Raw genomic sequence first — 26,591 nt, 5'->3', positions numbered from 1 at the left:
ATCTTCATTTTAGCCAACATGTTATTTATTGATTTTCCCTGCAATTATGCAGCGTTGTATTTATTTGCATCAGTGCTCTGCTGTGCCATATATTAAACCTCCCTTCCTCCAGTGGTGGCTCTTTAGAAAAATGCTTCTGATTTCCCCTCAGAGTATGAGGTCAAGAGGCCATAAGTTATGATTTTGAACCTATAGCCAGACCTAATTTATGGATCATTTCTGGTTTCTTGTCCTTAACCATTTAGGGGAGAGTGTTTCATCAGAGAGGCAGTGCGGGTCTGTTGTGCACAGCTGCTTGGAGAGAAGTATCCGCACAGAGAGCCAGGCTTGGCAGCAGGAGATGTATGGACTTTAGCACAGCGCCCTGCAATGCTGCATGCGCTTCAGAACTGCTTGTCTATAAATTATCTGTAGTTCTGCTGAAAAATGTTTGGATTTCCTAGTATAGGTCTAGATTTTCTTACTAAAGTAAGGAAAATCTCATTGAGAGGAAGAGTCAGTTCTCATGTAACAGAAATTAGTTTTCATTTGCTCAGCACCGAATGCTTCTGGTTCTCATATTTTGTTCTCCAGACTAATATTGACAAAATATAGATTTGCTTCTCTCATTCTCAAACAACTTTGGCAATATTTGCTGCGGACGAAAGGTAAAGGTTTTACATTACAGCTTGTAAAACACTCAGAAAATTTCTCCTGGCTTGCAGCAAAGTGCAGTTGGCACTGCCCCGTGCCTGGTGCACTCCCAGCACCCTGCTGCAGCTCGTGCCGTGCCGGAGAAGTGAAGGCGTTGCTGGTTTAGATTTCACTCGCTGCACGATCACCTGAGCAGCACACGCTGCTTGCTCTGACTCAGAATAGCTCGGAGTGCTTATAAAAGGGCTGATCACCCATTTCAGCTAATTTTGGGTCAGATGCTGAGAAATCTCCGTGGGTAAATCACTGCATGGGGATGTGCAGGGCGGTGCAGGCTGCCTGTGCCGAGGAAACTGTCCGAAGGCGGCCGGGCAGGGGATGTGGCATGCCGCATGCATCAGTTCATTTCTGACTTAACTGCCTCAGCAGCTCTTGGGAGCGATCCCCTTGCGCTTTACATCACCAAAACCATCTGCTAGAGCTGTGCCTAGGATCGCCTGGTCCTCTAGAGGCAGCAGGGAGAAAAAGGCAAAGTGAGATTCCTCTGTGGAAAGAAGTAAAAAAAGAAATAAAAATTTAACCCATTCAAACCCGAACGAAGCCTTTGCAGCCTCAAACCAGGTCAAGCACAGGCTGGATCAGGCCCATCCTTCAGGAGCTCACCGATGATGTTGGGTGCCCTGAGGTCAGCCAGCTGCCTGCAGGGCGCATCGAAAACGCGGCGGAACAAATAAATGGCAACCTTGACAGCTACTGATGAGGTTCGGATGTGAACCGGTGCCAGACGCTGCTGTCAGCATTACCGCTGTGCCCGGCTGTGTCAGCACCGATCTTGCCATGAGAACCTTCAGTCCCACACGTGCACCCAAGCACACGGAAACCCAGCAAGGAAAACGCCCCCGAGCATCCGGACCCTGCATCTGGGGTGCAGAGGCAGCTACACGCATGCAATGAGTGTGCGGGTGCTCAGAGCTGGCTCCGAGCCCCGTGGGTTGGGCTGGAGATGAACCCGCAGCTTTTAATTCTGGATTTATGGCTGCTGGTGATCCTAAGCTAACCCTTTGCCTTTGCAGTGTCTGAATGCAACTTTGGGGATTAATAAACGGGAGAAGTCGGGACCTTAGCTGTCATTAATATAGTAGATGTGCCCGGCACTAAAACCAACAGCCGTAAACCATGGAGGAGCAGACTTCACCGAAAGGCAAACCAGCTACCTGGTGCACAGGGTTAATAGCTTCAAACCAACAGCACAGCCATCGCCGCGGGCTCGGCTCTGCTGCGTCTTCCTCCCAGGATCCCAAGGAGTTAAAATGAAACAAACCTCCTCATGCATTTTATGTCACAGCTCCCCCTTTTTTGTCTGTGTGTGACCAAGCCAAGTTCTTTTTTAGCTCTACCCTTTTGAAAACTGCTGGTTACAGATAAATTAAAATGCCAGAACTGAAATTGCCCACGTTAGCCCCTAAGGGAGCCTGCACTGTCATCTTTCATTAGATGCTGATAGACCAAAAGCCCAAGGCAAAGTGAAAGCTGGTTCCTAAGAAAGGGCTGGGAGCCAGGAGCTGCATCTCTCCACTGTAATTTTGCATCTCTGTCCTTTTAAGTTTAAGCTGAGCAATGCTTTCTTGGACATGTCTGTTTTCATACTGCAAATTTCAGTCTTAAAATCAACAGCAAATATGAACAGAGTATTCCACAGAGTCCTAAATTGTCAAGACAAGCCAATGCATTTTCTCAGAGCAATCTGATGGTTTTGTCTGGTGTCAGCCCTTACATCCTCCAGTGCAGATGATGTGTTTGGACGGTTTAATAAAGAGCTGTTTAGAAATGTGACTGTTATTCCTTTTTTAAAAAAATGGAGTCTAACAATCCCTCGGCAACAAACGCAGGATGATCCCCATAGTTCTTCCATCGTTTTAAAGGAGGGACGGTTGCTCGGTGGGCTTTGTGAGGAGCATTGCAGAGGTGAAATGCTCTGGTCTTAAAATAAAAAAATCTAAATTTAATGCCTGCACAAGAAGCTTAATAAACCATAAAGGCCAGCGGCTTTCCAGCATCCTTTCACTTTGTATTTGAATTAGAGATGTGCTTTGACTTAGAAAAATGGGGCTGGTCCTTGGTGCATGCGGCAGCAGGCTGTGCGCTGGGCTCGGGGCTGGAGCCTTGGAAAGGAGCAAAAAGCCCAGATCCGCATCCTCAGGGGCTGCTCGGAGCTGCACGTTGCTGTCGTGGCCAGAGGACAAGAGCTGCCTCACGGCCCCAGGATCAGCAGATGGGTGAGGAAGAGGAGGCCCCCGGTCATCACCTCTAGGTCTCTTGAGCTTCCTTGCCCCCACAAAATTCTGCTGAGGCAGAGCAGCCAGAAAGCTGTACTGGGCTGCCTGGTTATTTAACCCTAGGATGGATGGGATAGAATTGATAGAATTTATAGAATGTATAGAATTATATAGAATTTATAGAGTTGTTAGAATTCATGGCCACCATAAGGAACAAAGCGAGTGGCTGACTAGGGTACTTTTTAAGACTCGTGAAGCTAGCCTAGTTGGTTTTGTTCATCTGTTACGCTAGGAGTGAAATAATATGCTCCATTTCCATCCACCTTCTTCTATTTATTTGTTTTGATCTATGATGGGGAAAGGAGCCATCTTAGGTATCTCTTGCTTTCTCGGAGTCAGCAAGGTTTTGGTTTTCAGACCGTAACTTCTCTGAGCTCCTAATCTCCGTTTTTATCTTTCTTTTTTTTCTTTCTTTTCTTTCCTTCTTTTTTTTTTTTTTTTTCCTAGCTGCTCCTGAATTAACTTCTGTTCTGTGTATACACCACAAAGCAAACAGCCTCACAGCAAAGTCCAGTGTGCTTTTCTCTTGGCAGCAGGTAGGCCCCCTTCACCGTATGACACCCGCAATTGATTGAGTATATGAAACCATAACACAAAGTAAAGAAGGCTGCCAAGTAGATTGTTCCAAAAGTTATCGGGCAAGGCTGTGGGGAATTAATCTTCATTGCAGCACAGCTCCAGAGGAGGCAATAATAATGAGCTGCACTTAGCACAAGTAAATACCTGCGACAGCTCTATGTGCTGCAGTGCTTGAGACCTCGAGATCACAAAGGAGAGGAAAAGGTTTTGGCTTCAGTTTGGAGGAGTTTCTGCTCTATTTGAGCACTCCAGTGGTAGGTGTTCTGGTGGAGGAATTGTGGACATCCCCGTGATGCAGTAACTTGGCGTTTTGGCTTTGGATTTTCCTTTAGTGCATCCCAAAGACTTGCTTCAAGCAAGCAATGAGGAAGGTACTGCCATGGTCTTCTCAGATCAGCACTGTCAGTGCTCTGCCTTTCCCACTTAACTCTGTCCTCGTCCTTGCTTTTAAAATAAATCTATGCTCATATGCCACCGATGAGGTTTCACCTACCCTGCCTGTTGCCAGAGGCTGCTCATTTGGGATAAAGCTCAGGCTTAATCTCAAATACATGACCTAAATAACATCAGAAGAGTGAAAATAAACAGATCAGGCTTTTGCTCCTTCTGACTGTGGAGGATTTTTGCAGACTGGTTCATCCGGAGGGGTGGCAAAGGGTGTGCATACACCCGGCCAGTCTTTGTAACGTCCAGTGAGGATGCAGCCGCATCTCCTTGGCTGGGACTTGCAGCATCCACACTACATTGAAAGGGTATAAAAAAAACCAACTAAAAACAAACAAAGAAAGACCAAACAAATATCACACACACACACACACACACGAAAAAAAAAACACAACCACAAACAAACACACAAACAAAAAAAAAACCCATTAACCGCAAACAAACTACCTTCTGACCCTTTCCAAAAAGAGCCTGGGAACAGCCACCAGGCAGCAGTGGTGCAAATCAGGGTGGTTTCTCCAGTTGGTGCTCAGAGACGGGCATGCTAAAGAAGCTGCTTTGGCCACGGAGCGATGGTTTTGGCAGCAGAAGTCACAGGGTTGCGAGAAGGGCAAATTTGGTCTAAAATCAGAAACACCATTTTGTTTCCTGACTTACAGAAGAGGGTAATCACGCTCCCTTTACATGGGTATCATGCCGTTTAATTAGTAAATGATTAATTTGTTAATGATTTCCCTGGCACGGAAAGCACTGCTGAACAGCTTCTTTTCCCAGCCATGTAGAGCCGAAGCAGAAGGGAGGTACATCTGCACCGTCTCAGGGCTGTGCTCGGCTCCTGCTCCATCCCTCTGCCCGAATCTGTTCACTCGGTGGAAGAAGAGGGTGAAAAGCTGTGCTGAAAGCCCGTTCCTGCAGCACCTCCACATCAAGGCACAGAAAATCTTTGTGAAGCTGGGACACATCATCACCCTTTCTGAAGCTAAAAGCCATCAGGTGTTTTCTTAGAGCTGGACAAGGGCTGGGAAGTGAGTACCAGACCTCCTGGTGCCCGCGGCTGCGCCTCACTCCGAGCCACCTGCAGAAGAGATGTTTGCATTGCAAACTTTCACATAAAACATGTAATTCCGCTCTATAAACACTCACATAGCCCAAACCCTGCTTATTCACAATTTCAGCAAATAAGATTACCAGTGAAAAGAGAAGGAAGCAGAAATGAATTGCAGCCTTGCTTAAGAAAAGAGAAAGAGACCCATTTAAGCCAATTTCTCCAATCAAGGAGAAAGGCTGTTTGAAAAACAGATGAAAACAAGCCTGGTTTCCTTGCAAAGGAACTTGACCAGAATGGCATTTTTCCATGAAAAGGGCTCGAGAGGGGCAGTTTGAGGGGGCCGGGGCTGCTTCCCGAGGGCAATGTGGCCACAGCCCTGCGGTTTGCACCTCGGCAGCAGGGCTCCCAGCCCCTGCTGTGGCTGCTGCCTGCTCCCTCTGTCTCCCAAGGGGTTAATTTGCTGCAGAGACAGCTGAGAATCTCCAGGAAGGTTTCTCTTTTCCTGCCCCTGCTCCAAAGCTTCTCTGACTGCCGGCCTCTGGGAGCATCCCAGGTTTCAGGCAGCTCTGCGGTACCAGAGATAGGACTGATGTCTTTCCTCGGCCGTGGGTCCTGCCCTTTTAATTCTTGTGAGCTGATTATCTGCCTTTCCTGATCTCAATCCCCCCCTTTTCACGATGCCTTTCTTACCCAACGCCTCTTGCCAGCCTTTCCCCCAGCCCGGCTCAGCCTCTGGGGAGAGCCTGCCCCTTTCACAGCTTTTCGCCTGACGACACATGACTCCCAAGCAAGTGCTTTTTTTAGGGCTCTTGACTTTAAAAAGCTCCACTTTTCGAACAGGGACATGTGCTTAAAAGGGGCAACGTGCCCAGTGCTGAAGGATAATCCTGACATCAGCATTGTGGCACCAGAAATACACCTGCTGTGAGCGTGAGCAGAGCTGGACCCCTCGGATCTCGAGTGGCTTCAGATTCCTCAGGGAAGCTCAACGCACACACACAGAGCACTGCCTGTTGTGTGCAAAGTCATGCATTCAGCTCTCTGCAAAGTGGCGAGATTGGCTTAAAAATAATGAGGTTTAAAAATAGAGAAAAAATATATTTTGGGCAACTTTTATCTGCTCCTTGGCTTTGGAGTGGTTTTCAGCTTGGCTCTGGGGACCACTTCAATCCCATTTCCAAGTTCTTCTCCGTACCCTGGAGGGCCAGACATCTACTTGAAGAAATCAAATCAAATCTGAGATTGCCAGAAACCCCACAAAATACTGACGGTTTTTAAACCAAACAAAATCTTCTCTCCAAAAGGGAGCCCAGTCCAGCCCGACAATACAAATCACGAGCTGGCAGTGCAGCCCTCCTAGCGAGGCATCCTTGCTGATTAGCGCTGCTGCCTCATTAACATGCATACTGTAATCTCATTTGCTCCAGGATTGCTTTGATGTTAATTCCAGCGTTTTGGTGCAGTGTGGTACTGCACTTTGTGTTTCCAGGCTGACATCCCTCTCTTCTGCAGCCCAGGCCTTCCCTTCCTCCTGAGTCCTCCCTGCTGCAGCCGCCACAGCCCCGGCCACCCCGACCCTCCCAGCCTGCAGCTTTGCTCTCTTGCATGCAGCCTGGTGCTCGTGCTCTGCTTTCCATATAATTTTTTTCTATCATTTTTCAGACACCCTTTTATATATCTTTTCAAGCTAAATCCACCATTTCCCCCGGCCCCATTCCCTGGGTCGGATGTTCAGCCACAAAGGGGACCTGGTGCGGGGCCAAGGGGATGAAATCGTGACGCTTTCTGCCCCGAGTGCTTGCTCTGGGGCTCGTGAACAAACCTGCTCAGCCCCACAGCCCAGCCAGGCTGTGCCGCCTCCTTCCTGAGATGGTGGGGATGGTTTTGGAGCAGAGGATGGATAAGGCAGCATCCTCTGAAGGATGCCCACCAAGCCCTGGCTTCTCCAAACACCCTCTCTGCTTTGGGGGCTGTTCTTATGGCTAGAGGAGAGGACAAGGACATCAGGCAGATGTCCGGAGAGATGGGGGAAGAAAGTTTAATGCATGTTGTTATTGGTATCTGAGTTATCGAGAGAGCCAGATGTGTGGCTGGGGTTGGCTGGGGCTGGGGATGCTGTGAAGAGATTCTGTTCAAAGCAAGATGGGGACTTCACCGCCCCACAAAATCAATCATTTACACACTTAAACGCATATTTCAGCTATCACAGGCATTTGCAATCACAAGGGCTCAGAGCTACCTCAAAACACAGGCAGCGCAGGAAAGCTAGCCTGCTTTATTGTCTGGGAGATCAATGACTTTAATAATTAGCATCTTACTTACACATAATTTCTATACTCAATTTGAATCTTAATTAGAGGTGGAGAGGGGGGATGTAGAAGCTGTGATGCAGCACAGCGCCGTGAGCTGCTCCCACCCCTTCGGAGCATCATCCCCTGTTTGGGGAGACACCCTGGGGCTGTTGGGGGGCCGTTGCTGCCTGTCCTGTCCCCAGAGGCTTGGCAGAGGGACAAAGTGCAGGAGGACACAGCACTGGAGGGTCTCAGAGCCAAGGGACCCGCACTCATCCTGCCTCAAAGCCCAGTCCAGTCCCCTTCAGGGGCTGGCCAAAGGACCGCGCACCTTGGGTGTGCACCCAAGCTCTTGGGTGCCAGCACCCAGTGCCGAAGGGAGACGCGACAACCCCTGGGGCCACCTCTGCACATTGCTCATTCGCTGCAAGAGGAAAGCTCGGCTCCTGAGGAGCTCCCCAGGCCCTGGAGCAGTACAGCCAGAATGACTCTGGGTTTTACAGATGGACAAACCCAGGCAGCGAGACGCCAAGCGACGTTCGAAGCTCTCCCAGCACACCCAGCAGGGCTGGGACTCAGATGGGTGTTTCACGGGGTCCCCGTCCCCCTGCCTGGTGCAAGACAGGCTGCAGGCGGGCATGGGGCAGTTCGGGCTGCAGCTGAGGGTGGTCGATGTGGTCAGCTGCTCTAAAAATCTGCAGGCTGTAGGGCCCAAGAAAGGGCCCGAGGAGCTCTCGGTGCAGGCAGGTTCAGCCCGCTCAGCCTACCTGTCTTTGCACAAGGACGTGCATCACAAAACCTGCTGCATTTGAAGCCCAGCGTTTTAATTAAACTGATTTAACATCCGAGTTTGCGAGGGGCTCAGGGCTGGCAAGCACAAAGGAGCCTCACAATCACTCTCGCTCCATTGTTGACGGGCTTTTGCTCTCTGTTTGTACAATAACCTATTGAACTTTTCCAGACTGTAATTCAATACAGAATAGATCCTTGCAGGAGGCTTTTTTTGGCAGGGAGCACTGAAGGCCTTGAATCAATTTCACTTTTCCAGCGTGGCTGTTTAATGTATTGATACCAGCTGGAAAAAAAAAAAAAAAAAAAAGGAATCAATGTTACTTTTATTTGTCCTGAGCTGAAGCTTTTTGGGGCTGTTCTTTGTGACACCGATACCACGCGGCGTGTGGCCATTGTCCCACCTTCGCAAGGAAAAGCAAAGTCTGTTAATGTGAAACAAGGCATTTTTTTTTTTTGTCAGTAATACTTCCCGTTCTTGCAAAGGCTTAAAACCTTTTATACAAAAAGTCCAGCACTCGCACCGGCGCGTGGCTTAGCCGGTTATCCTAATGAAACCGGGAAAATGCTGCGTAGTGCCCGGGACCCTCGAATGCAGCTGCATTGCTGTGTGAGCACGGGACGAGGTGTGCTCAGGACCAGGCTCAGGCTCATGTCAGGATGTGCCTGGAGCAGGGCTCTTTGGTGACGATGGCCCAAGTGTCCTGTGCAAACTGCCAGCTTTTCTGAGCTGGGACACGCATGCTGTCCGCCCCATTTGCACCGGGGACAAGCCTGGCACATGGGTGGGAGACAGTGGCTGGCCACAGTGCCCTCTGCACTTACTCCTAAAACCATTCCCACCCCTGTCATGCAGACGTAATCCTTGGGGATGCCTCGGCTGCGGAGGCAAAGCAGACCTAGATCCGTGTGACACTGGAAAAAACTGGGCGAGGTGGCAGAGAGGTGGTCCTGTGCTGCGCAGAAAGCTGTGCAGGAGCTTAAAGGAGGAGGCAGGGCGGTGGGATGGGGAGAAGGTAGTGGGCTGGGGACAGCACGATGGGCAGGGGGAGATGGGGATGGGGCAGGAAGAAGCCTCATCGTGGCCACAGGGTGGGCTCGGTGGTGCCCTTCCATGTGTGCAGGAGCAGCACGGAGCTGGGGGGCGGCAGTTTGGGGAACACGGCAAGGAGTACACCCTCCGGGGCAGGGGCTGAGCGTGGCACACCAGAAGCACTCCCAAAAGACGAGGCGGTTAATTGTTACTTAAGCAATCAAGCTGTTTCCAGACTGCCTGGGGTGAGGCAGTGGCGGTGGAAGGTATCGCAGTGCCAGAGCAAGGAGTGGCATCGGCAGGGCCCCTCTTTGCTGGGAAACTTCTGCTGTGAGAGCCATGGGAAGCTGCGGGCTGCACCAGGGCTGCTGGCCTGGGGTGCCGTCGCAAAGCCCAGCCCAGCACAGGGCTGGCAGAGAGACCAGCAAAAGCAAGAAAGTACAGGGAAAAATCCCTACGGGGTTGAGCCAAATGTCCAGCAAAAAAAATAATCAAAAAATAAAAATAAAAATCTCAGCCCACTCAGAGGTTTGCCCTCCAGCTTGGTGACAAATGTGTATGTGCACAAACACAATATGATGCACATGGACACACACATGTAGGTACAGGGGATTTACTCAGTGATAATGGTCAGTTTTCCAAGGAAAAGGAATGGCTGGGTTTCACAAACCTTTGAGTGATTTAAAAGCATGACTTCCACTGAATGACATTCTCAGAGTGTTTTCCTGTTAGGGTTTGGCCCAGATGAAGAGCAGAATGATGCTGCACCAGCTAATTATGGGGAATAGGACGACTGTTTCCAATGGAGTTGCAGTTGCTAAAGATCTGCCCCAAAGGTTAGTCTTGGGTTTAGAAGGCAGCTTTCTTCCCTGCCATTTAACATGGGGAGAGAGGAGAAAATGGGTGCCTAAAATGTACAGATTGCGTATGCACTACAGCTTGGATGGGCCTGATGAGGACACGGAGAGCCCAATGTTGCTGTGGCGAGTCCTGCCACAGGGAACTTGGGAACGAAGTCCCTGCTCATAACCAGGTGCTGCAGCGCAAATCTCCTCTTCACTTGGAGCAATTTCTGAAAGACAAAGAAAAATCCCCCCAGCGAGGTGTGTGGGGACCATCCAACGTGCCAGCAAACCAGATCCCCGTGCCTCAGAACTGAGCCAGAAGGGGACACCAACGGCGGCAGGGTGCCGGCGAGGTGACGCGGTGGCCACGATGATGGCGAAGGTGGCCAGGACGGGCTGGGAGGGCACGCGGGGGGAGGCGAAGGGGTTTCCATGCACGTGGCCATAACCCTGCAGCGGGGCGGCTGCTGGCTGTGCCCACAGGACCCTGCAGGGCCCCATCCTCGGGCAGGATGGGGACCGCTGGGGATGAGCATCCCCGCGCATCCTTGCAGCCCCCCCGGCGCACCCCGCCGCGCGCGCACGGTTCGTGCCTGACCCCCGGCGTCCCGGCACTCCCCTTCCCCTCCACTTATAAATCAGAGCAGAATTAATTCAGGCGCCGCGTTTTATTTGATAAACGTCAAAATATGTAAATACCGGGCTCTCTTCCTCCAGTCGCTAAAACAAATGGAAAACACATTTATTAGCATAGAGATGAGTTTAATCAAATCAGCGGCGAGTACAAATTAGCCACAGGAAACGTAATGAGCTGGGAATTAATTAGCAGCATAATGGTAATAACTTTGCCTGCTGATTACCTTGCGGCCATGGCTCTCCCCCAGGGCTTTCCATGGGTTCTCCAACAGCTGATCTTTTCTGTTGCAGGAGCCCCTGAACTGGAACAGCATGGCCGACAGCTCCGGTGCAACAGACTGGAGGAGGGGAGGGAGACAGAGGGAGGGAGGAAAAAAAATGCCATGTGAGACTTACACCGCCTTTACCTTTCCAAGCCACAAGCCTGCTTCTTTTCCCCAGTGCTCTCTCAGTTTGTCCTGCTGGCCTGAGAGCTATTCTGTCTCTACCCGGCTCTGGAATGGGGATGCTGCCTTGCTGCAGCTTCTCGTGGGCAGGCTGCGCCCCTGTGGGGTATCTGGGTCACCTTTGCCGATTGAATATTGCTTCTCCAAGCAGGCACAGGGCACAGATCAGAGCCCTGACTGCATCCACCCCTTCCTCCAGGGTTATTTCAGCACTTCCAGCATCATGCTGTACAGGGGTGATGCTGGACTGGACTTGCTTGAAATAAATATTTGTGTGGTTTTGGATAGGGGCTTGGGAAGGGCAGGAGTGGGGTGACCCCGGAGACTCAGCTGGCTTTTTTGAGGAGCTGATGTTGCATGAGAAAGGGACAATTGGTGCTCCAGGGGCTTTGTAAAGTGCTGGGCTTGTAAATTAACTGTTTGACACCAGCAGTGATGGAGAACAGTGGGGGGCAGGGGCTGCATGCGGGAAGGGGGCAGCTTCGCTTCTTGATTTATTTGTATTCCTGCTGCAGTGCCTCGGCTCCTAACACCTGAGCAGTCCAAAATAACTCGCACAGAGCCTTCCAGTGCAGGAGCTAAAAGCTCTTCATAAGCCTTAATGAATCAAGCTGTGCAACAGCCCTGCGAGGAATTATTATTCCCGATGGTGCAGGAAGGTTAAGGGAGAAACGCTCGCATCTGGGGGCCTCCATTTGGACGCTCCTGTCCATCCTCGCGCACCTTCACACAGAGCCTCCTGCTCAAGTGACTGAGATGAAACCTGAGCAGCTGAAAATACAAAGCTAAGTTAAAAAAATAAGCCAGGGCATGCGCTGAGGTGCTTTAGCAGGGGGATTAGCCGAGCATCTCAGTTTAAACTGTGGTTCAAAGGGATTTCCCCAAATTTTATGGAGAAAGTGGGAGCACGGCTCCAGGTGGCTGGTGCCTGTGGATCCTTTTTGTCCTCTCTGCTCCGGATGCTTGGCTCCAGCCTGCACAAAAACCTCGTGAAATGGAGGGAGGAGGACGGTCAGGTGAGGGCCCGGCGCTGACAAGGACATGGCAATTTTTTTTTCCTGGGGAGATGGTGTCAGCTTGGACTCGTGCTTCCCCCAGTCACCGGGCTGTCAGGGGTACCTCATAAATCAGGCCGGTGAATCCTCGATGTGATGCTCACCGCATCGCTCCAGCTGCTCCAAGCTGTGCCTCAGCCATGCCAGCTCCTTGGGCCATCCAGGTTTGGGCAGGCATTTGATTCGAGCTGTCAGGAGCTGGCGGACTGAAACTGATGCAAACAAGGAAGGAGTCAACACTTTAAAAACATATCCAGGCTGGATGGGAAGGGGCAGAGGTTCTTCATTTACTGGAGGCAAAAGAAAGAGAGGATTTTCACATTTTACAGAGTGTCTCTGTGCTAATGGGAAGGTATTTGGTTTAACTCCAGGAGGCTTCGGAGAAGGAAGGGTTCTCTCAGTCCTGAGATGGGCTTAGACCAAAATGAAGGCTCTGTCCTTCCCTGAGACACAAAGGAAATTCACATTCAGCTCTGATCTTTGAAGCTGAGACTCAGTTCTCCTGCTTGGAGACCTTACTAAAATCTGTATCTGACCTTCAGGCGCAAAAATAAAAGGTAGCATATAAATTCCTGCTTCGGCTCTCACGGTAAGATTTTCCAAGGCCCTCGTTGTTGCCCGGAATTTGTTTTTGCAGGCATTTCTGGGTCATTTACCATTGCCTTTAATTCAAGCAATATCGGCTCATTGATTCTGCCAACATCTCCCTACCCAGTTTGAATAAACCCACCAACATCGGCAGTACTGACAGCAAAGCATTGCCTCCCTGAGCTGCTTGGAAGAAGAACCTGACGACTGGACACTTGTCCCTGGAAAACCTGGCCAGTGCCTCCGAAACCTGGAGACAGAGGAGAGGGAATGAGCTCTGCTGCGTGCTAGGTCTCACACAGGGACTAAAATGCTTATGCAAAAGTACCAAAACACAGCAATAAATGGCTTACGGGACGTTTTGGTGATGTGTGGACTTTTGTGGGAGCGTTTGCTCCTTCTGGAGAAGCAGAGGCAGAACTGGGACAGGAACTATGCAGAGCTCACTGCAGACGGCAGTAGGAAAGGAATGCTTGCACTGATATTTTCAGCATTTTTGCAAAAGCCCTCACTCAAGGTATTGCTCAGAGGGCCTATGCTGGGCCCAAGCCCTCCTGCTGCCTGTCTGCTCGGTACCTTGTGCCTAGAAGGGTGCCCAGGGCTGATGCACTGTGGGCTGTGGAGCATCCATCCCCTCTCAAAGGCCATTGCCAGGATGGTCCTCCGTGGAGATCTCACCTGCAGAGTCAGGGCTACAAGGGCTTGACCTCTGATGAAAGTCGAGCGGCTTCAGTTAAAGAAGCTCAGCTCTTTGCTCCCTTTAATGCCTCTGATTTCTTTTATTTTTGTATTTTTTTCAAAGGGAGCTCGTGCCACTTGCAACAATGGATTAAACCATGAGTTGTAGTTAAAGAATCCTGTACTTTATTATCATGGATAAATAATATCTCACCCAGAAGAAAATGGGAGAACACAAGGTCACCCAGCATGCCCAGGGCTGAGCCTGAATAGGAGGTCTAAGCTCCCGTCTGGTGCTCCAGCCTCCCCTGCCGCCCATGCGTCGCTCTGAAGGCAAAGGGGTTTTATTCTTCAAAGTGCCGTTTCCCTTTGCTACCTGCAGACAAATAGATTGCTCTAAGACACATGCCATGAACTGATTTTTGATTCATGAGAGCTTGAACCAACGCTGATCATAAGAGAATCGACAGCGATCATGAAATATGAAAGGTTTTTAAGAAGCTGTCTACGTCGCACTGAGGTCTGCAGCACGCTTCCTGCTTCAGAGCCAGAGGGGCCAAATCCAGCCCCAGCTTGTTAATGAAAATGCAGAAGCAAAATCAGGGAGAGCAGAATTTGCCCCAGTATATTCAGAGCTACCTTGTTCTGCAGAAGCTCTTCGGAAACCTACCACTTTAAGCACAAACACAAGACAACGCTGTTTTCATGCAATTTTCTTGCCAATGCTTTTTCTTAAAAATCTGTACGGCTGTCATGTAAAATATGCCTTGGTTTGTTCTAATTTAGATTACGCATATTTGTCCTCAGTGAATGATTGATTAAGTGCTCTGATCTTGACTGCTATGTTAGCAGCAGGGTATCTGCGCAAGAGGATTGGAAATCTCATTGGATAAATTGCGGAGATGAAATCTTAGCTGTTAGAGATCTGGTTTTCTTTTTCACAGCCAAGGCAAATGCTGTCTTCTTCGTAATAACAAACATGCTTTGTAATGCGTTCCAGGACGGTGCTGATCCTGACTTTGTTTCTTCATGGAGGGGTTTAAAGCTGTCATAATACCATGGCACCAAACTCTTAATGTCAAGGATATCGCTGTTACGTGGGGATATCTGAGTTCACTGGATCAGTTGTGATTTACACTGATGTAACTGAAAACAAAATTTGTCTCACTGACATCTGCGGAGCTGCTCTGATAAAACCAGCGCATAAGCAAAACCAGGGAAAAAAAAAAAAAGATATCTCTGTGCAACGGAGCTCATTCCAAGCATCAGGCATGGTTTAGCAGGGCTGCCCGAGATGGAAAACCTCCTTCTGGGGTTAGTTACCCTGTCAATCTCGCTTTAACATCACTGAACCTGAACCGTGTGCGAATGCATTGCTACCTGCAGGAACCGGGAGACATCGCCTTGCTTATTTGTATAATCTCATGTCCCACACTTCTTAGGGGAAATTATGTCAAGCTGTGTTTTGTCATCTTTTCATCTGTTTGCATTCATGATCTAGAACCGATGCGAATAAAGGCACCCGAAGAAGATGAATTAAAAACGTATTTTGTTTTTCGTTAGCATGTCTTAATTTCTAAAGTTAGTCTATTATTTGTGTTGTCTCTGGAGAACTGTATTGCTGGGAAAGTGTGGTAACAAACCAGGCATTTTTCTAAAGAAACGACATTTTATTTTCCTTTTCTCTTTCTGAAGCTTTTCTCTGACCTTCCTGGAGTTGTAAGGAAAGCTTTCAAGACCATCAGAATAAATGGGTTGTTTACTGTGATGCTTGCAGCCTTGGAAAGAAAAGATAAAAGAATAAAGGCAAGAGAATCCCTATACCTGCTGTCTTCCAAAAGGGGATGGATGAGGTGTGAGCTGAAGAGAAAATATTCCAAAATTTTAGCATGATGCTGTCACAGCGAAGCAGAGGGAACCAGAACAAAGCTAAACAAAGAGGCAGTGACCCCAGGGGTATCGGCGGGACGCAGCACCCTCCTGCTTGGGGCGTTCAGAGCTTTGCAGAGGAAGAAGTAAGGGTAGATTGCAGACCTACTAGAAAGAGAAATATCTTGGAGAAAATGTATTTTCTGGCTTAATTTCGCACCATCAGGACATCCTGTTTGCTATGGGCACGATCGGCACTGCTCTGCTCACACGCAGCCACCGGAGGCAGGGTCTCGGGTGGCTCCCGGCGGATCGCCGCTCTCGTGTCCCAACCCGGAGCTGCTCGCAGGGAAAGCCATGGCCCGCAGCCACGGACGGGAGTGCTAAGCTGTGTTAATGATGCCGTGTTATCATCAGGCTCTAATGCTGCCTTGAAAAGATGTCACTGCTGTGTATGTTCCTGCAGATCAGTTGGTAATTACACTTGGATCCCAAGTAATTACCTTGAGACTCGCACTCTGGCTTAGGAGGCAGAAATAACCACGCACTCTCCCAGTCCCACACGTAGTGCTTGTGGTGTAATTTAATAGCCAGCTACTAGCACAAAAGTAAAGAGGCATTTGTCTTATGTTTATGCCCTTTTAAATTAAACATCGGTGTTTTTTCCTATGAAAGGAGCAGGGGCCTGCATGCCACTGGTCTTTTTCCCACTCAAGCGCCTTTCCCCCTTTTTGTTACAAAACGCAGTACTCCGAAGCAAAATAAATATTTATAAGCTCCTCCTGGAGTGTGATTGTTTTGACAAACTAACTCGAGCAGGTCTTGCTTTGGCTTTCCTCCGCGCCCTAGTTAGATGCGAGGCGGGGATCGAGCGGCGCTGGAGGGAGCTGCGGCGCTGGGCTGCTTCTCGCGGCCCCTCTGGGTGGGACGAGCGGGGCTGTGCGGGATGCCAAGGAGATACAGGCTGAGTTTTTCCAGGTCACATCTGCCAGCGCCTCTCCTCTTTAACCTCCCAACGTGAAACACCTGGACAGCTGTAGCACCGCATTAAGCGCCTTCCTTGATGAAGAGCTCGAAGGCAAGACAGACTGAGGCCAGCACCCAGGAGTTACAGGGCACCCTCGCTGCCTGCAGTTTTGTTTCCCTACCACCCCTCATCGGGCATGCAGCTTTTTTTGCAGATAGAGGGTAATACTTCGTGTGCGTTTCCAAATAAAGCCGGTGCTTTTGCAAATAGTCTTCTTCCTTCAGGGTGAGCAGCTTAGTTTGGTTAGGGAAAGAAAGAGTCTGATGTGCTCCCTTTCTTTTGGCAATGTCTGGGTAATCATTGCTCATAATAATGCCATCCCAGATGTTGAAACATCTCCTGTATTAATTTTACCCAGAAGATAATTTCCCTTAGAAATCATGTGCAAATCCCCTGTTCTAATTTAAGAATTAATTCAGTGCACTAAATCTTAGCACTTCATCCTAGAAATGTTTTTCAGTGCCTGTTAACCCTTTGCAACAACAACAAAAAAGCCAAATGGGAGATTTACGGAATTACTAACCCCGTACCAGCTCCGTGTGAGCCAAATACAAAATATCTTGAACTAAGGGTCCTCTTTGACACCTGGAGCCTACCTGCTTGAATGATTTCCCACCTATGTGAGATCAGATGCAATCCAGCACCCCTTCTGTGAAGCGGTGCAATTCAAAAGTCACAAATACCTCTGTTTGCACCAGGGCACCGCTTTTTGCCTTTGTTGTCTTATTTCTAGCGGCATTCAGAGAACAAACGAATCTCAGGTAGCAGTACATTTAAGTTAAGAAAAAGTCATGCATGGAATTGGTCTCTGGGTTCTTGTAGCTACACAGCTTGCAAACGTACGTGCTCGTATTAGCAAGATCAGGCAGCCAGCTATGAAGTGTGCACGCAGAGCAGCTGAGGATCACAGAATTCCTCGAGACCAAATTTTTATATGTATCTACAAATGTTTTGTGATTCCTACCATAAAAACATGAATTTATGATGTCACGGTGATAGTATCTAGCTAGTCGCTTCATGCAGTAAATTGTCACATTTTGGATTTCACTGATTTTACTGTCGGCAATCTTTGTGCTTGTGCCCTGTTTGGGGAGCACCCTGTGCGCTTTGCAGAGCAGAGGGCAGCCCAAGGACCTTCTCCAAAGAGGATTTCTTCTGAATCAGCTTTGATAATTATCATAAGGTGATAATGTGTGATTAGTGCCAGGGCATGCCAACATATCCACCACCACCTCATAAACCCCCCGATTCAGGACTGAGACTGCAAAGAAACACAGCCTCGGAGGTGAAGAATGATGCAATCCCCAAAAGGAAGCAAGGGAGAAAAGACCGTGCTGCTACAGTGTGGTGAATCCCCTTTTCCTTTCTCAGTGATCCCCTGTTAATAGGCAGCAGTGGATGTGAGCCTGGCTTTGAAATGATCCTGGAGTACAAGATTTAGCTCTTGGTTTTAAAATGTGTAGAATTCAGCTCTATGGAAATGCTCAGAGAGGTAAGGTGGTACATTGCTCTAGAAAGTGCTCCAGGTGCCTCCACATCCCCTATGCAGATCAGGCCTCCTCTCCTGCCCGGCACCAAGAAGATGTGCTGGGATGACAGAAACCATGCATCTTTTGGCTTTATTCACAAATAATATCCTGCTTCACGACCCTCCTGCTGGGCACTGCTACTTAGTTTGCAAAGTCCTGCTTCTTAGACTTCATGTTTATTCGTCTATTTCAATAAAACAGGCTAGAAATATATTGCTGTTTCCTTCTGGTCCTCAAGTAAAGGAGACTGCATTTCTGCTGCCCTGAAATGTAGCCCTATGAGCACTGCAGAATGGATCTGCTGGCCCAGCAGCTCCCAGCCTGGGCATCAGTTATTATTCCACCTGATGAATTCACCTGGGGGATCTGTTCCTTGAATGCAAAACTCTTGGGTGAGGACAACTGGAAAATGCATTACGTGGAGCATGACATGCCGTGAGCCCCAGAAACGAGTGCATGCTGAGATATGTTCACAGGCAGGGGGATAAAGTCGCTCCTTTATCTCCAAGTTGCTGCTGGAATTTCCTTCTAAAAACCCGTGTTTGTGATAAAGGAGCAGCAGTGGCTACTTGCAGTGTAATATTGGAGTTGCTCTAGGATTTAACTGGCTAAAATCACTGCCCTGTTCTGATTTCCATTAGTGGGGTTTTTAGCTCCCCATCTGTGGTGCTTTTGGACCTGACCATTCCCTGCAGCCAAAGATCAACCTTAGCAAGGAAACCAGTTCTCACGAACCACTTTAGTTCCCTTTCCCACTCCTCCAACTCCCCATTTCGGATCCCCCCCAACAAGACACCCACAACTGAACCAGGTCCCCTTGGCCGTCCTCCCCACCATGGGGAATATGGAGCAGAGTCCAGTACAACTCCTCCATCACTGCTGTCAGGGGGTATGGAAGCTTCTCTCCCCGCTTTAGTTTTTCCTCGTGTTGTTATCTCCAGGCAGCCCTCCTTAGCCTTGACATTAACGCACCCAGCCTATATCTGCATCACTGGACGTTTTATATTTATCCCCCAAACCTTTCCCTCTCGCCCCACTACAGCTATGTTAATGACGTTCCTATTTTCAGCCACGGAGGCGGTTGTCGTTTAGGTTTTGTTAAGGAAATGACAAAAAGACCCAGTAACAAATCTGAACTATGTAGAAAACCTTTCTCAAAAAAAAAAAAAATCAACACCAAAACTAAAAAAAAACCCAGAACTTAAAATATTGTCCCAACAGGAAAGCTGGCTTTCTAGCTTTCTAGCAAACCTCCAGCCCAAATTTTCTGCAGCTTCTCAGGATCTTGAGCTCCTAAAAAGGAACTGTTTGTGGTGTCTGAGGCCCTGCTCCTGCCACGAAACATGTGCTGGCTGGTTCTGCGGGGGTTTTCTCCTGTCTTCAGAGAGGAGACATGTTTTAGTGTTATTTGGTGAATTGTCATAAGACAAGCAAAGAGACAGCTATTCTCACCCAGCCCACTGATCCTTCCAGAAGACTTTATATATATCATTTGTTTTGTTGTGCTGCTCTCTTGAGCTCCAGGATACTACATTCTCATTCAGGTTGGTTCATACTCAGACCCTAAAGCATCTTGTGGAGAGGAGGAACTCTGTTTCCAGCCATGTTTTGCAGGTCAGATCAACATGATAATGTCTTGCTTTCAGCAATAGCTTCTCGAACGCATAGCACGTGGGAGGCTGGGGGGAGCGTGGGTTGATATAACCAAGGTACAAATGGGCGGGAGGTCAGCATTAGTGGCCCGGGGGATGTATGCATATCTGCAGGAGATGGAGTCGAAGTCCTGTATGGCTTGTTGGCAAGAGGAAGGAATAAGATATAGAAGAAAAACGATGCCCACTGTCAAACCACAACAGAGCGGGGGTTTCATAACTGCCTGTAGATATGCCTGGGCTCTAACACACATCAGAAAGTCAGCTGGCAGGAAAAGGGAGGAAGGAAACTCAAGGGAAGAAGATGTCACAGTGTTGACTTCTGGGATTCAGGGACGGTGCCTGAAGACTGAGAGTCAGTGGGGTCTTTCTAACTGCCTCGCTGCAGCCACGGGTGCCAGTAGGACCAGCCACCGCTTGCTCCCACCAGCCCTCTCCCAGCTCAGCGTTTCGGCTGAGGACGGTGAGCAGTTGCATAGTGGAGCATTTTCCTTTCTCTCCCTTCAATTCCTCTCCCCCTGGGGAAAAAGTTGGGATTAAAGCCTGTTCTTGTTTGATAACTTCCCTTAACTATCAGCTAAATAATGCATGAACACTGATCCACCGTGCTGACTGATGACTCCCTCTGCTGACCCTGTTTTATTTTTATTGCTTGGCTCGGGCCAGTTCCTTCAAGTCCTGAATCATCAGAACAGAGACCTTGAGGTATTCCAGCCAAATCAATCCCTGGCCCATTGACATATTGCTTTACCTAACCAACCATACAACTTCGTTTTTCCCTGATAATTTCTCAATTAATTGCTTTTCAGATCTCATTCGTTACAAGGTCAGGCTGTGACTGGGCTTGTGCATTCCCATCTCTGATAAACTCTCCTGGTCCCCTAATCAGCTACGACTGGGATTTTAGTTCCATTAACTTATTCATCATCTAGACATTTTCATCTTGGGGAGCTTGACTTTTGATTGTATCAGTAGTATCTTCAATTATTTAAGAGGACTTAAAATTCCCTTCTTACCTAAAAGGAAAATGCCCTGAAAATTGATCGTATCGGACCAGCGTGTTTGGGATGTTTTAATGTGCAAGCCCGTGTTAAACAGTTCGAGCATGGTCACACCACAAGAATCTGCTGCTGCCGAGCATGTGAGTGCATGGGGCCAACTATATTAAGATGTCAGCTATAGGGGGATGACAGTATGCTTATGACTAGTGGCTGACTAATGCTAAATCACGCCTGAGATTCTGTTCCGTCATGTCAACCATTGATTCAGTTTCTGTGGGAAGTTATGCAAATGCCAGAGCCCCTAAGATGAGATCTGAAAGAGAAATTGCTAGCAAAAAGCTGCTTGCCCTCTTCTGGCTAAACACCTCTTTAGATAATCTTGAAGCTAGCAGCTCCAGGAGGGGGGTGTATTTTGAACATGCCCCCAAAAAGAAGGTCTCACAGCACCCTTCTTCTGCTTTGGTGCTAGCTGCTAGGAACCAAATCCTTCTCTTCTGCTGCAACCGTCTGTCTGAGTTTGTGCTTCATCCTTGCAGCATCTGGTCCAGTCCAAGGCAGCAGCCCACCGGTGTTACTTGCTACAAAATTAATCTTTTAACAGAAGCAGTATGTGTTGCACCACGAAATGCTCTGCATGCCCGCTCTTCTAAACGTCCTTCTTCCCACATGTTGCATCCAGGCAAAACTCCTAAGAGTTGGAAAGCTTCTCCCAGCAGGACAACGGGTAGCAAAACCTAACAAACTGCCATCAGCTGGGAAAATGATACATTTCTGGATGGGTTGATGGGACTATGAAGTCTGGAGGTTCCTTTTTATATTTGGTCTGGTGTGGAAGCCAGTGAAATGCTAGATGACTGAAAACCACCTTGCTATGGTGGTGTCAGGAGAGACTTTTAGATTGTCTGAGAGCTTCAGGCTCTGAAGAATATCCACAGAGAGGGGCCAAACTGTATCAGAACTCTTCAGGAATAACTGGATCAGGACTCTTCAGGAAGAAAACCTGGTTGAATACTGTAAAGACAAGAGCTGCTGCGTATTTAACAGGAGCCTCTCCTTCCAGAAAATGTGTACTCAGGGCTCTGAAGGTGCCACCTGATAGCAGTCCCTCGTGAAACAAGGCAGTGCCTTCCCATGCCATGCACAAATCTGTGCTACGTGGCAGCTGCCCAGATTCTCAGGCAATGGTATGGGTATTTCTGAATTCAGTGGGGTCACCCTTATCCTTAGCAAGACTGGGAAAAGACCTATCTGCTCTTTGCACTGGGGCAGGATGGAGAACCATGACCCTCTGGGGACTTTTCCACCCTGCCAGCACCCACATGTCCTCGTGCACCACGTGGAACTGAGCTTAGGGCAGCCCCCATCCAGCTGTGGGCCTGGGCAGGGGTCCTCCCAGGCCTAAATTTCCTTTCTGCAAAACGCAGGGGATAGCTCTTGATGCTCATGATTTGCTTGTGCACCACGGAATGATGGGTTTTCTCACAGAGCCCTGTGATCACACGTTAGAGTGCAAAAATTCAGCACTCACTTAAAAAGAAATGCCCGCATTACTGCCGAGAAGAGCTTAAAAAAGATTAAAAGCTCAGAAAATTGAAAAAAAAAAAGAAACACAAGAAAAAAACCACCCCACCATCAATAGGCAGTGCATTATCATGAAAGAAAGTGCAATAATGACGACTATATAAACTTGAGTGTGGCTTTGTTTGCTCTTTCCCCACACTGTGATAGCTCACCCACCCCACTGGACATCTCTGGGTGTCCGTGCCCTCTCCAGCTCTGCTGCTCCCCGTAAATCCTGCACCAGAAGGCACCAGCACTTGGAGGACTTGAAGAAACGTACAGTTCTCTCTCTCCGCCTGTTGCTAGGATCCGCAGCTCTACCCCACCACTTTCTGGGGCTTCGGCTCCTATTTTCGCTGTAGGAAAAAAGCGAGAGAGCTGGGTGCTTGCAGGCTCTGCATCAGGCTGAGCAGCTCCAACGCCAACCTCTACAGCATTGCTACAGTCAGACATAAAATCTTAATGCACGATGGTGCCTCGAATCTTACATTCTTCTGAAAAAGGTGAGTCCCCAGTAGTAAATGAAATATTAAATACTATTAAATATGAAACAGCTAAACCTGGATTCCATTAAAATGAATCTTTCATAGTTTTTCTGTTTTTTCCTCTTCTCTCTCTCTCTTTTTTTTTCTTTTCTTTTCTTTTTTTCCCCAGGTTGTGCAGCGATCTCGTGAGCTTTTATGTGTCCTTTTAAAGAAAAATCACAGATAATTTAAGCCTATACTATTCAGATTTATTTTAGCTGGAAAACAAATCAAGGCTGCGAAACCCTCTCATGGTCACATCTATCTCACTGAACTATTTAACGGTCTATATCAAAGGCTCACCTAAAGACACCGTTGTAATGCCGGCTGACATGTGCCACCTATTTAGAAACCTTGCATTCAGTTACACATTCTACTTTCATTTAGAGAGGCTTTAATCTTCCACCATATGATAAAACCCCCTCTTTTCATATTACGTAGGATACATTTAGAGCCGTGTTTGTTGCTCCTGCAGGTTTTCTGGGAGTTAAACTGTGACTTAAAGGAGTGCTGATGTGTTAGCTGGGCATCCCAAAGAACATCTACAAGAAAAAACTTGAAATTTTATAGAGCTGCTGTGAGTTTGGGATGGACTGACCATGAGAATCTGGCTGAGGTTATAACTGCACAGACAGCACAGCGCAGTCAACAAATAAACCCTTACACAGCGTTGTTGCAGTATTCTGTGACAATAGAATTTGCACCTGGACATTTGTAAATAAATGGGCGTCTGCCCAGGTTGTTTATGTACTGCTGTATTTGAGTGGGGCTGATAGAAATTTCTAAGAGCATGGGAGGAAGGGCACCCTGGTTCTGTGCTAAGGGTTCGCCTCTCTCTGGACCGCAGGGGATATTACAAACAGTTGGGTCTGGTGGGATCCCCACTTCTAGCACCTGTTTTAATTCCTGACTCTTCAAGCCACCACATTTTGATCTCTCACACATGCATGCATTAGTGTATCAACCTAGAGACAAGCATTCGGGCTGGAAGGCAAAAACGACTAAGAAAGACAAGCTAAAATGGCAAAGTAGGTAAAATACCATTAATTATTCATTGCTACCATTCCATTTTGTGCAAAAAGCCTTCCACCTTGCTTTCCATTACACTTGCCTTAGGTCACTTCCGAGGCTCGGCAAAGCAGGTGATGGAAATGGGAGTCCTGGCTGCAGGAGTCCTCGCTGTGGCTCTGCCAGTCCGTGTAGGTTTCACGTCTACCCTGCTCCAGGAACTGAGAAATGTGGGGAAGAAAGAAAGAAAGAATATGGTTCTGAAGACAAATTTCTAAAAAAAATAACCACCACCACCAGTAAAACAACAAAAAACAAACACAGAACAAAAATTACAAACGAACAACAACAACAACGAAAAAAGAGCAAATTTCAGGAGGTTATTTTCTGTGTTTAAATGTCAGCATTTTCTTTTTCCTGTGCTTTTACTCCAGCTGAGATGGCAAGAGCATCCAGCCAGTTACGGCCTTCTCGCAGCCTGACCAGAAGCATACGCTCGTGGTCTGTTCTTGTAAGGGCTTTTGATGCCTGCTTCTGGCCTGACACCCTTGAGATGCAGAGGAACAAATCCCAGCATTATTATTTATTTATTTTAATGAACTGCTGCTGGCCAGCTCACGTTTTCACCGGAAAGATTCCAAATTGCCCCAGAGCAGCAGAAAACATGTTGCAAAGCACTGCAAAGCTTAGACACGAACATGTCAAATAAGTGATCCACATGAGAGTAGATAGACGTGACATTTAGTAATCATCTTTCTTGGACAAAATGGGGCACTGCTGTCACTTTAAGTAAATCTCAGTCAAATTCTGGCATTTTACCATAGGATGCATCATAGTAAATTTCTCTTTTAAAAATATAAAAGATCAACCTTGGGAAAAAAGAATGGTTGCCATTATTTAGGGTGTAATACCTTATGCAGTCTTGGCCAACCATTTACTTGCTGCTGATATCAGTATGCCACTCCTAATGTTTACTGATGCTTACTTTATAAATGGCTTTTCCTAGCTGTCAAAATATTTGTCACCAGCGTCTCTTCCCCCTCTTTACCTCTCACCCCCTTTAATAAAGATTAATATCTTTGAGGTTAACTAGAAAGATCAGATACTACGTAAATGACACCATAGGTCTGATATTTAAACAAGATGAACATGTAATTGCTGAGATTATGTGAGCAAATTGGGTAATTCCTAGCCTAAATGAACACAGTTGGCTTTTGCAGGGTCAGTTAATACAAGTGCACATTCAAATGAATTGTGTGTTGTGCACACATTTGGTGCACATTTTGAAGGTTCACTCATCGAAGAACAGTAGATGTTCAAAGCAAAAATGGGAGAGCTTAGGTTCTACAGCTGCTCTGAAATAATAATATATTTAAAAGATATTCAGAAGGGGGATTCTGTAAAAATATGGCACGTTGGTTTTCCATATTTATAGTCCACCAGTGACTTCTATATTAAATGGTTTCAGTCTGTGAGTTCAAACAAGATTTTTCAACCTGTCATTCCTGCAGCTCAACCTGGTGTATGAAATGCTAAGCATGTTCTGTCTGCTTTGTACATCTTTCTTGACAAACACCTAGAGTAATGATTCCAGAATTAAAATTTAGCTGGCAATTTTATGGATGAAGCACAAACCGCTATTTTGGCTATGCAAAGCTAAGAGTAGTGAACATGCGTTCCGCTTTTAAACTGCAAGGTGTGACTTGGAAGACAGTGGAATAGATCGTGGTCTCTTCAAATAAGCTGTGCTCCAAGTGGCTCAAATAACATTTGCCTGGCTTGACCAGCACTGCAGGATCAGACCAAAGCAAAGGTTCATATTTGTGGACCAAAACTCCAAGATCAGACCAAAAGAGCTGTCTGTAGGTATCAGAGTTACTTTTCAGATCACCACCTTGCTGTATATGTAGGACGGTCTGTTGGATGGAAGGCCTGTGGTCCAATACAGGCAGGTCTCTGCAGACCTCCCCGGCAGGATATGAGGATCACATATAATATAGGCATGTGGGCCCTACATCCGGATCTCTTAACCTGAAATCCTCCACTTGTTGCCAGTCCAACTTATGTCAACGCTTTCTGACACCTACAGCAATAACTATGTGTATCCTCAAAGCTGCAGCAGTTTTGGGGTGGCTGAGCTGCTTGGTTTGTGGGTTCTGCCCCTGCCCTGTTGGGTCCTTGCGCACAGAGGCTCTTGAACTCTTTTCTGAACAATGTCAGTTGTGATTTCTCAGAACGTGGTGGAGACCAGGCACAAGGCACCGGAGATCTAGGTCCTGCCAGAGCCCAGGAGGACCCAGGCCCACTGTGGCACAGCGTCTCCTCTCGGCTGGGGAACATTTTGGACGTGAGCACGTGTATGTGTGTGTGGTGGTGACCTGGCTCCTCTCCATCCTGCCTGCTCAAGAACCATCACAGGAAAGGGAGAAAAATCTGGGGCTCCTTGGATCAGGAAGGGAGCACGAAAGTGCTCGTGGCTCTGATGAAGGCACTTATTTAGGACTGGAACATTTGGTTCTGTTTTGTGCTTTCTCCAGGGGCAGTTTGACATAAATTGTTAGATTTAGCCCTTAAACTTGCCAGGTAAAACCCTCCTTCAAATGTCAAAGGCAACATTCCCATCGGTGCCAGTGCTTCAGCCTCATCTTAAAACACTTCCCACTTTGTTGTGCGGTGCGGTGAGCACGAACCCGGTGATAACTGCAGTCCCCGGCTCCACAGGGAGGGGACTGTTGGCGAGGCAGCCCTTACACAAAGGGCACTGAGAGCATTCCTCAGCATCACACAAAACCTTCCAAATATTAGCAAGCAAGCTGAAAAAAAAAAAAAAAGCCAATTCCCAAAGTGAGAATTTCTTACAGAATTTCTTTCCAGTGCACCACCAAAACTATTGTGCTCAGATGACCCTGAAACTGCCTTTTGTTGGATTTTGTGCAAAGTGGGATTTTGTATCTGCGATAACCATCAGGTGATTTTATTTCTAGGAATTGGCTTATTCTGCAATAAAAGAAAAGACTCTC

At 47.8% G+C, this 26,591-nt stretch overlaps 1 protein-coding gene and 1 long non-coding RNA gene across 8 annotated transcripts in view; one reads left to right on the top strand and one right to left on the bottom strand.

Moving 5' to 3' along the window:
- Positions 1–9,065: 9,065 nt before the first annotated feature.
- The window catches only part of LOC308178699 (uncharacterized protein), a 126,387-nt gene continuing 108,861 nt past the window's right edge, over positions 9,066–26,591 (bottom strand). The window contains exons 4-9 of one of the 7 annotated variants that reach the window (XM_080557693.1): positions 23,671–23,792; positions 13,616–13,773; positions 12,240–12,425; positions 10,859–10,972; positions 10,698–10,718; positions 9,066–10,225 (exon numbers count right to left, since the gene is read on the bottom strand). In XM_080557693.1, coding sequence (XP_080413819.1) covers positions 10,086–10,225; positions 10,698–10,718; positions 10,859–10,972; positions 12,240–12,425; positions 13,616–13,652 — 498 coding nt within the window. In that variant the 5' untranslated portion in view covers positions 13,653–13,773; positions 23,671–23,792 and the 3' untranslated portion in view covers positions 9,066–10,085. The other 6 variants (XR_013939920.1, XR_013939922.1, XR_013939921.1 and 3 more) reach the window with 6 other exon arrangements.
- Positions 14,813–25,190, top strand: LOC308178700. The gene is made up of 2 exons (XR_013939926.1): positions 14,813–22,542; positions 22,694–25,190. It is a non-coding gene; the product is annotated as an uncharacterized lncRNA (long non-coding RNA).

This window comes from Anser brachyrhynchus (genome assembly GCF_964034855.1).
Source record: "Anser brachyrhynchus genome assembly, chromosome: 16".
NCBI lineage: Eukaryota > Metazoa > Chordata > Aves > Anseriformes > Anatidae > Anser > Anser brachyrhynchus.
The sequence above is the reverse complement of the archived record's forward strand: the minus strand, read 5'-3'. Positions and strand labels throughout refer to the sequence as shown.